The 10,708-nt window shown below is 43.7% G+C and overlaps 1 protein-coding gene across 1 annotated transcript; it reads left to right on the top strand.

The window, feature by feature from the left end:
- The first annotated feature begins 9,610 nt into the window (after window positions 1-9,610).
- On the top strand, window positions 9,611-10,492 carry LOC103640676 (uncharacterized). Its single transcript, NM_001346287.1, has 2 exons — window positions 9,611-9,889; window positions 10,022-10,492. The coding sequence occupies exons 1-2, from the start codon at window positions 9,711-9,713 to the stop codon at window positions 10,329-10,331; spliced, it is 489 nt and encodes a 162-aa protein (NP_001333216.1). The 5' UTR covers window positions 9,611-9,710; the 3' UTR covers window positions 10,332-10,492.
- The last annotated feature ends 216 nt before the right edge of the window (window positions 10,493-10,708 follow it).

Raw genomic sequence — 10,708 nt, 5'->3', positions numbered from 1 at the left:
CCGCCTCTCCCTGGCTCCTAGCCGTCTTATTTAGCTCTGGACTGAGAGTTTGTCGACTTCGTCTTCCTCGCTGCTCATCACTTCGATTTTGCCATTTGCCGAAGGTTTACTACAGGAGTTAAAGAGATGGGCGACAAGAAGGCGGTCACCAGCTGCTAATTATGGGCCGTCCCACGACCATTTTAGTTGCTGTCCCCTGGCACTACCGGGAGGGTGCCATGCCAGGATTCAACCATATAAAGGATCCGATCAGTTTGCAACTGGGCAGGGGGACTGGTATACCTATGACGACGCTGGCTCCATACCGGACAGAACAACAGGTATGAAAATCATCGTCAAGAACAATAGATGGATTGGAGGGATTTATGAGGGAGGAAGGGAAAAAGCAAAGCAAGGAAAAAGGCAACAGTAGCAGTTTCACGATGTGCAGAAATGCCTTCTACCCACCGCGACCTGCGCATTGTCAGCGGCTTCGTAAACCCAGGTTACCATTGCTATACTTTTTGTGCAGATCTGCAGTGCCATCACTTACCTATTGCAGACTCCCCGTAGTTGTCGCCTTTTCCCCCTTCTGTGCATGTGGCTGTGTTTACTTCCTCCCCTCCGAACTTTTCGTTGTTTCTTTTTATTTTTGTAGGAACTGATTTATTCTTTTTTGGGCCCTTGTGATTAATTATACACTGGATCGTTACATAAATAAGACATTTTAAAATTAATATTTAGAAGAAGAAAAAAAGAGTCCAAATTGCTCCATCCAAGTTTCATACTATTTGTCCACAGGTAACCTCTTAAACTAACATTTGGTTCAACTTAGTCCTCTCAACTGAAGGCTGGACAAAAAGCTTGCCGCTCTATATGATGATACCTGTATCATGATGATTTTCTTGAGTGTTCATAATAACGTCTTCTTTATATACTTCAGACAGTCTGGTATATATGATTAGGGTTCATACTGTATCCCGCCGCTCTTCCAGTACCATCACTTACCTGTAGTCTGGTGTATAGACACATATATGGATCTCAGGCAGCACTAAACCATTACATCTCCCAGGTGTCTAAACAGCCAACTTATTTTGAATACCTTTCAGTTATACTTGGTTCGCCATTCCAGTGCGATGGAGAAACATTCCATTACTGTTGTCAAAAAGAAATAATGATGAGTAAAAGGTATTCAAATTCATTGCCAGGTTCATTTTTGTGGTCATGCACAATATGGAATGAAATAGGCATCAATACTCGATGGTTTTCAAATCTGTTGGCCCATATGGATTCATGAACAGCATGCTGACCAAAAAGGAAATAAATCTCACTTTGTTGAAAACAGTGAGCAGCTTCTCCAACTCCAGATTCACTGGACCTAATCACCTAATGAACCCAGCGATTAGAACTTTCTTCGCTGTAAAAGGACAGTGAAACTTGCTGATAAGAGTGGCCCTGACTTGAAATTCATCTCTGCATTCCAAATTCTCTAAGTAGCAATTCAGTCATCCAATGTCACATACTCACATGTCTCAGGGTTGTACATACCTAGAAAATGTAATAATAACCAAACCCTTGGTCTTAGCTTCCAAGCAGATTATGGTATGCTATTGACGACTGATGTATTGAGAAATAACTTTTTTCTTTGAATGGAATGGTTGCCTTCTTCTGGAGTTTGGGTTAAATATTCCTTCTGTTCATGCTATATCAGCACACTGTATCTGATAACAAAATGTTTGAGCTTTTTTCTTCTTTGAATGGACTATCTCTGCCATTTTTTGAGTTTGTATTAAATATTTTTCCTATTCATGCTCTATCAGCAGTTCAGCACACGTAGTCTAATGACAAAGTGTTGAAAAGAAAAATCTAATAACAACCTTCATAGAAATACAGTTTTGTATGCCATCACGATTTTACTCTACTGACATCAAGATCATTGTGCTATTTTAGTTTCTATTGCTATATTATAGCCAGCTGAATCCTTGTATAAATTATATGTGCTCCTGCCTTGATATTTTGTAAATGAAACTGGACATTAATTGTTGGTTTTGAGAATGCCCATGGGCAGAATTAACCTCTCAATATGTAAGGCCCTGTTTGGATTTTCTCCTCTAAGCTTTATAGCTCTAAACTTTACAGATAAAGCTTTAAACAAGTGTGCTAAAGTGCTCTAAAGCTTTTAGAGCTCTAAAGTTTGGAGGAGGGGAAAACAGTCCGTAAATGAGCATTAGCAGTAGATGTGAAGTTAGTTGGTTGTTGAGGTCCTTAGCACACGCGACACATTTTTGTTTGAAAATCACTAAATTACCCAATGAGATTTGTTTTTCCCTTTCTAATGATCTCTGGTGTTTATCACTGCTAAAGCCATGTCTAACAAATCTGCATTACCATATGTGCATGTGACTTGCAATCGTCAATGAAAAGTTGACTCTGGTCCTGTTACACATGAACTGGTAGTGTTAACAGGCCCTAGATTTAGGAAGAGATTCCACAAATTCTTGAACAGATCCCAGATCAAACCTGATTTGGTCTGGATACAACCATTATTATTTAAATAATGCCCAAGTTACATGAACTGGTTAGCTAATTCTTTTTCAGCTGTTTTTTCAGTGCTCTCGGTGCTTGCTGCCTGGGTGACCTTTGCCGCAGTGTGGACGAGACCACTCACCGGTTTGCCTTTCCGATCAGCGGTTAGTCTATGCATCTATGCACGTCATTCTCCTTTTAGCTACACTATATTTTCTTATGGCGAACCAATAGGAAAAAGTTAGCCAACAGATTGCGTCAAAATCACCTAGCCAAGCTTAGAGTTGTTTGATGGTTGCGTCAAAAGCACCTAGCCATTTCTACTATTGTTCAAGAGCACTTTTGCGTTGTGTGGTATTACTGAAGTTTGGATTAAGGAGAATAGTTCGACCAAAAAACTGTCTGATATGTATCAATCTGAATAGTCATAGTGGTATTATTTGGATGTTCGCGTCATGTCAATTTTCTTGTTTTTACAAGGTTGTCTTCTAGGAGATGCGTAAATGTTTTTCTCTGCTTCATTCCATGCATACCAGCCTCAAAAAAAGATAGTAGCCTCTGCTTATTCTTATGGTTCGCTAATTCTTATGTCTTTTTTTACCCAGTGATTTGGGTGTTTGCGTGCTTGCTGCTTGGGGGAATTTTATCACAGCTTGGAGGAGACCGCTCGCCGTTTTGCGTTTCCAATCGTCGGTTAGTTTGTGTGCCTATGCGCCTTTCCTGTTTTTTATCTGTTGTTTGTTACAAACCTATTTTCACCAATGTTACATGATGTTCTTCCATGCTATGCGATATATAGCGCTATGCCTGATTCTTCATGCATGCGTGTTGCGAGATGCCACGAAGCGAAGCGCCTGAGGCACGGTGCAATTGCGCAGGGTTAGTGCTCATAGTATCGCTTCTTTGTTTATGCGCGCAACGACCGGTACCCATCCTAATTTTCGATGCTTCTCTTGCGGGCCAAAAAATATGCAACCTCTTTAGATTGCCCGGTCTTTGAGACAGCTGATGGCCATCGCATTATGGATGGTGAAGACGAAATAGCCCCGTCTAACCTTTCGGAACCCTCTAACCAGCCGATACCTACGCTACAACTATGTTTGTGCAGCCATTACTGCAGCAAAAAAATGGTGTTAGTGATACTTATGTCGTCACAGGTAGTAGATCTATAATGTCATTCCCTTCAGCGCTTGCCACATCCAATAGGCTACACCGACGCAATAGAGTACGTCGCATGGTAACTGACGAGCCAATGTCAACCACGCTTCCTTTGGACAAGTCATACGTAGATGCTCTAAAAGGTATGTATTATGCCCAACATTTCGGGTAACATTCTTCCTACTTTGTTGATGTGCTACCCTTTCTCTTCTTCCTATGTAGATGCCTACCCTGAGAGGTCATACTACGGTGGACCTGAACACATATGCCCATACTGCCACGCTGTTTTCTGGTTCCAAGAGCGTGTCAAAAACGATTCCTTCTCCACCCAGAGGAAAATTGTGTACAACCTTTGCTGCAAAGGAGGAAAGGTGAACCTAAAACCATTTGAATGTTCACCGCCTTTGCTTGCTGATCTTTTGAAATTTGATGGAGGTACTCGCTCGAGGCGTTTCTTGATGCTTATCCGGTCCTACAATTCATTGTTTGCATTCACCTCTTTCGGTGCAGCTATCGACAAAACCATAAATAACGGCACTGCACCTTATGTTTTCAAAATTAATGGGGTGGTGCACCATAGGATTGGCACACTACTTCCACAGCGTGGGACACAACCAAAATTTGCCCAACTGTACACATATGACACGGAACATGAGACCCAGAACAGGCTAGGCATTTTTGAGACCGATGACGGTGCTGGTGGCCAGCCAGACCCTGAAATGGTGTCGTCGCTGCTCGATATGTTGAATGAAAACAACTCGCTTGTCAAAGCGTTCCGATGCGCGAGAGAACGCCTTGAGCGTGAGGGTGATCAAAAGATAACACTCAGATTGCTAGGCTGTAACACACGCCATGATGTACAATACAGCCTACCCTCAAATGGTGAGATTGCTGCCATTATTGTTGGTGACTACACGACCGGGGAATACACATATGATGTTCTTGTGCATGATAGAGAGTGCGGCCTCAAACGTGTTTCATGCTTGCATCCAGCGTACATGCCTTTGCAATACCCTTTGTTGTTTCCTTACGGTGAACATGGCTTCCATCTTGGTATTAGGTATTTTGGTGATGACGATGTTGGTTCATCAAAACGAAAATACGTCACGATGCTTGAGTTTGTAAGGAGACACATGCACTACAGATTGGACGAGCCAAACCCATATACATGTTACGGTAGATTAAGTGATCAAATAGATGTCGATGCGTATTCAACTATCGAAGGAAACATGCTACAGTTCATAGCAAACCACCAAAGCGATCTACGGTCAGAAACTGTGCAGGGCATAGCTGACGCCATTGATAAGGGCTTCGTTAATGCTGATTCGATTGGCGGTCGGGTAGTTGTCCCTGCCAGCTTCACTGGTGGTAGAAGGTACCATGTCATGAACTACCAGGACGTGATGGCTATATGTAGGGTATACGGACCACCGGATCTTTTTGTGACTTTTACTTGTAATACCAAGTGGAGGGAAATAGCAGATGCCTTACGCTTTGAACCTGGCCAACAACCATGCGACCGTTCTGACTTGGTGGTGCGTGTGTTCCATATGAAAGTAAACAAATTCGTATCGGATATTAGAGAGGGGAAGACGTTCGGTTCGATACTTGCAGTCCTATACACTGTTGAATTCCAAAAGCGTGGCTTGCCGCATATACACTGCCTTGTGTGGCTAGCCGATGGGAACAAAGAGTTTAGTGCTTCTATTGTTGACAGATTCATTTGTGCTGAGATTCCTGATATCGCCGCTGACCCTTTAGGGTTTGCTTTGGTCGACGAATTCATGATGCATGGTCCCTGTGGTGCTGACAACAGAAGGTGCCCATGTATGAAAAACGACAAATGCAGCAAAAATTTCCCAAAGCCCTTCCAAGATGAGACCATCTTAGACGGCTTTGGCTTTACTATCTATAGGCGCAGGCCTGATGACAGACATGTTCTCAAGAATGGTGTGAGACTTGATAATAGAAACGTTGTTCCATATAATATGCACCTCCTGAAAAAGTATAATGCGCACATTAACGTTGAATGGTGCAACAAGTCAAACATGATTAAATATCTATTCAAGTATGTTACGAAGGGAATTAATAGAGCAAAGGTGTACTTTGAAATCACCGCAAACACGTCTAATGTATCGCCTGGTGCGCAAGTAGCACCACCGAATGAAATCCAGGAGTACATCGATGCTAGGTATTTGTCTACATGCGAAGCATTGTGGCGCGCATTTGAATATGACATTCACTTTAGAGTGCCTTCTGTTGAGCGACTTGTTGTACATCTTCCTGGGTTAAACCACGTGCGCTACGAACCTGGCGCGGACCTACATGCGTTGCTTGCTAGCTCCGCGGCCAAAAACACAATGCTAACTGAATGGTTTGAGACTAATTTGAGGCATGAACAAGCTAGATGCTTAACGTATTGCGACTTCCCAAAGAAATGGACATGGGATGCCTCGGCCCGATGTTGGAAATCGAGGTCTCGCTGCACAAAAATTGGACGCATGTACTATGTACATCCTACTGCTGGCGAACTATACTACTTACGCATGCTATTGATGATAGTTAAGGGTTCGACAAGCTATGTTGATATCAGGACGTTCAATGGTCGAGTGTATGACACATTTCGTGATGCGTGCGAGGCGCGTGGGTTGCTTGAGAGCGATAATGAGTGGAAGCTGTTGTTTGACGAGGCGATCATATCTGCGTCGTCGTACCAGCTTAGACAGCTTTTTGTGACCGTAGTTATGTTCTGCCCTGTTGGTAATGTGCGTGCGTTATTTGATACATACTGGCTATCTTTTACAGATGACATTGGTCGACAACTTAGAGATACATTGGGAAATCCTAACTACAACATACCACAGGAACAACTCATATCCCTCCTGATACGCAAACTCTCAGATGCCTTTGCTAATAGTGGTGGCAACATAAATGACTATGGTTTGCCAAAGATAGATGTCCAATGCGCTTTTGTGGATGAGAACAGATTAATTAATGATGAAATTGACCATGAGCCATTAATGTTGTCGATGCACGCTGATTCCTTGGTTACACAATTGAATGCGGACCAGCGAATCGTTTACGATGCCATAGTTGGGCGTGTTTACAGTAACTCACCGGGTTTTTTCTTTGTCTGTGGCCATGGTGGCACAGGCAAAACCTTCCTATGGAACACTATAATCGCAAGGTTACGTTCCGAAAAGAAAATAGTTAATTGATATAAAGTGCTGAACTCAACAAGATATTACCGGTGGTACATTTGGATACTGAGAAGGGAAGTAAGCAACAGCTACCTACCTGGCAAATCTTTCTCTAAGACTTTCCACTCATGCTGAATACATTTGACCCAGTCTTTTGATGGCTGTTCAAATAGTTTTTTTGAGTACTGAACTGAACTAAAGGCTTAGTAGTTACCCCCCACTAGATGTAAAACTTACTAAAATCCTGGACTTAATAGTTTTTTTCTTTTTTTTAACTGAAGTAAAGGCTCACTGAACTGAAGGCATAGGGCAGGGCAAAAGGCTGGATGATAGGCGACCAACGATTTTTGTAGTTACCCCCCTCCCACTAGATGTAAAACTTATGACTTTTTAAACAAGTTTGTTTTCTGTCCACGAAATTGTTTTCTCTACCTTTAATGCTTGTCCGTACATCGTGCATATGCAAGGTGTGTATCAATGTCGCCGTCAATTCTGTTGCTGCTGTTTCTAAAACAAAGCCTCATCTATCAGATTAGTACTTTGGATAGAAGAAAAAATTGAACATTAGCTTTTGAAATTGTTGCTAACCAAGCTTTTTGTTCTAGGACAAGGTCTTCGCCTGCAAAGACAGTTACAAAGAGGTTGTTCACCGACGTAGATGGAGGAATCGCTGGCTCCAAGGATGTTGCGGATAGCGCTGCTGCCCCTAGGTACCTTTTCCCTTGTACCTCTAGGTTGTCCATGAACACCTAGGCAAGAAAATATTTTGGTTTCGATTCCTGGCCTAGACTGATATGTCCTAGACTATCTAATTGTAACTCTGTCCCCTTTTCAGCTCTACCTGCAAAGATGCTTAGTCACAGAGGGGCACAGGTCTTTTGGGCTCACAGTTGCAGTTGTTCGCTCTTTTGGATGATCGTTGTCTACTACTTTTGTATCCAAGCTGCTATGTACATCTGCTTTCAGAAGGATATATGATACATGTTCATGTCCACACGCTCGATACAGATTGGCCCAGAGCAGACTTAACAAGGTATGCTGGTTTGATCTTATGCTACATACTCCGTCTAGATCTGCACATTTTAGGCACCACACAATCATAGTTCCACAACTTACACTTTACATGATGAATCAATTGTGTCTGCACATTTTGTTACATGTAATAAGTGTTAGACATTTCTACAAAATGGTAAATTGGCAGTACAACAGTATTACATAGTTCAAAGCCCATGCCGCACCCACGCCTGCCCCCAAAACAGGAATTTTTCTTTTTATCTACAGAAACATATCAAGGCGCTTAAGGGTACAAAGCAAACAAGTCAATAGCAATCTCAGCAACGATCCTGTGCAAAGATTCTATAGATCAAAACCCAGAGAGCCTCTTTTTCTACTGTCATATGGAACTTGGCCTAAAGCATGTGCGTTAGCCTCTGATTACCAGCATCCAGAATGATTTCATCATGCTGAATTGTTGTGCTGTGAAAAAAAAATGGTGTCAGCCATGCTCATTCTCAATTCATCTTGCCCTGTCGTTGATATATTGCTACGATTTGTTTGTATTAATGGCTTACTCCAAAAAAATAAGTGTTCTAAATGTTTCTCACAACTGTGTTTCAGGTTACTACTAGATCAGTGTTCGCCATCGATGCTATGCAGAGGCTACGCTGGATTTCTATGCTTGTTGACATGGACGTGCTTCGCTCCCTTCATGTTTAAGTCTAAGCAGCTTGATGTGCTTGTGCCAAAGACCTTTTAAGAACTGCGCAACAAACCAATGCTTACAACACGCTTTTGTGTACAATGATCACCTGCTTGTTGCACCATACATGTATAGTCTATGGAGCTGCAAACTGTTAGAGTTATGTATTGTTTCGTAACTGCATGTACACTGTCTTTTAGAGACAGTTGTGGAACTTGCGTCCGCGCCATATGTATTATATTGTCGTATTGTATGCTACAATATGTTTGTGTTCCTACAACGTGTTTGTGTTCCTAAACTGTGTTTATATATGATGTTGTTTATATATGATGTATTACATACTGTGTCTTTGATCACCGTAATATATACTATATTTCGTACACTCTCATCTGTTATGACCATTTTATGTATTTTCAACTTTTATTCTGGTGAAAGGCACAAAGAACACCAGCGCGGTCTGTACTTTTTCCATACAAACTTTATGCAGGTTTGCCATAAGACGAACAGATTTAATTTGAAGCTAATTGTGTAGTGTTTGATTTTTTTTTGTGCGTATTCTTGATAGGGCGCCACCTGTTCTAGTAGCCTAAATCGGCAGTGGCACTCACCACTGCCCCGTCTGCCGTAACGTCGGCCGACGTAGCCGCCGCGCCGAGCGGCTGACGCGTGGGTCCTGCTGCCACGGCGGAACGTTAAGCCGCCGCTCGCGCCAGCTACGCTCGCTACGCATTGCTGCGACCGACTGCATTATTGCCGGTGGAAGAAACTGTGTCGAGGGAAGGAAGGAAGGAAGAAGACAAGCAAGAGAGAGCAAAATATAATCCACAGGGGATTGATAATTATATGCCGGGCGCATCATATATTATATCCAGTTTGTTTGGCTTGCAGCCGCATGCTGTGGGATCGGCAAACAGCAGCCATTCCTTCCTCATCCCGGCACCGACGGAGCCCATCCTCTCCGCCTGCCTCAGCCGCCCTAGCTACTGCGGCAGCCGGCAGGGTATTTGAGCCACCGGCCGCCATGGCCCATGGCATCAGAACTCAGAAGGCCTCAGTGTCACAGCTCACAAGAGCCCGTCGTCAGTCTCGTCACACTAGCTCGTCAGAACCTAGCTAGAAGGACGCGGCAGTAGTACACGTACGTACGCATGTCTCCCTCCGTGATGGCCACATGGCGCCGTCGGCCACCGCCGCCGTCACTACTCCATTCCAAAGGCTCGTGTCCGCCGCCGGACTCCCCGTCGCCTGGTCCTGGTGCTGCTGCTCCACCGCCGGCGGCTTCCGCGACGTCGTCCCCAGCGGCGAAAGGATCATCAGGCGCATGCAGGTAACCTCAACGTCAGCTTGATCACAGTGTAGTTCGTTAATTAGTTTTAGAAAAAGACCTTGTTAGATATATAGGATCGGAATAGGAGTCGATCTGTATCCGTTTCTCATGCAACACACACAACAATGCAAGGACACGTGTGGCCGGTCGAGGGCACCAACCAGTCCGGGACGACGACGACGACGCTGTTGTACCTGCAGCCGCTGCTGCTGAGCATCATGGACGATCTGCAGATGATGAAGCAGATCGAGATCGACTAGTACCTGCTGCTGCGCTCCAACTGGCGGCTGCCCTGCCTCGAGCTCATCATGCTCATCAGCAAGGCGGCCGGCTCGGTGGTGTACCGCCAGAACGCGAGGACCCCCGGGCACGACGACGGCAGGCGCTACAAAAGATATTCTATTTTTTGACACTGTATATCTCTCGTAGCATAGACAACTAGTGTTATTAGCTCACTGTCACTGTTTGACGACGCTTGCATTTTTCTACCGCTAATTTATGACATTATTGGCTTCTAAGTCATGAAAAACAGCCGACAGAAGTTGGGGCCTTTGCTCTTGAAATAAAGAGGCTTTGGCTTTTTAGGGTAGGGAAAGGGGCGCCAAACAAACTTCTTCTCTTCTCGGTTGACTCATGCTTATTGGTTGCCATATGCCTTCATAGTGGAGTTGGGAGTTATATTTGGGGGCAATGTTGGGTCTTGGGCTTTCCATTTGCTAGTTCAATGCCAAATGATGTTTCCATACAAAATATGAAAAAATGTGACATATTGCATTTTTCTGTCGCTAATTTATGACATTATTGGCTTCTAAGTCATGA

This window comes from Zea mays, chromosome 10, assembly GCF_902167145.1.
Source record: "Zea mays cultivar B73 chromosome 10, Zm-B73-REFERENCE-NAM-5.0, whole genome shotgun sequence".
NCBI lineage: Eukaryota > Viridiplantae > Streptophyta > Magnoliopsida > Poales > Poaceae > Zea > Zea mays.
Note: the sequence above shows the minus strand (reverse complement) of the source record. Positions and strands in the feature narration are given on the sequence as shown.

What these genes read in the sequence shown, in the direction of transcription:
- LOC103640676 (NM_001346287.1), top strand. Translation starts at nt 9,711, where the DNA reads ATGTCTCCCTCCGTGATGGCCACATGGCGCCGTCGGCCACCGCCGCCG. An exon ending in GGATCATCAGGCGCATGCAG is followed by an intron (nt 9,890 to 10,021) that starts GTAACCTCAACG and finishes CAACAATGCAAG; the next exon opens with GACACGTGTGGCCGGTCGAG.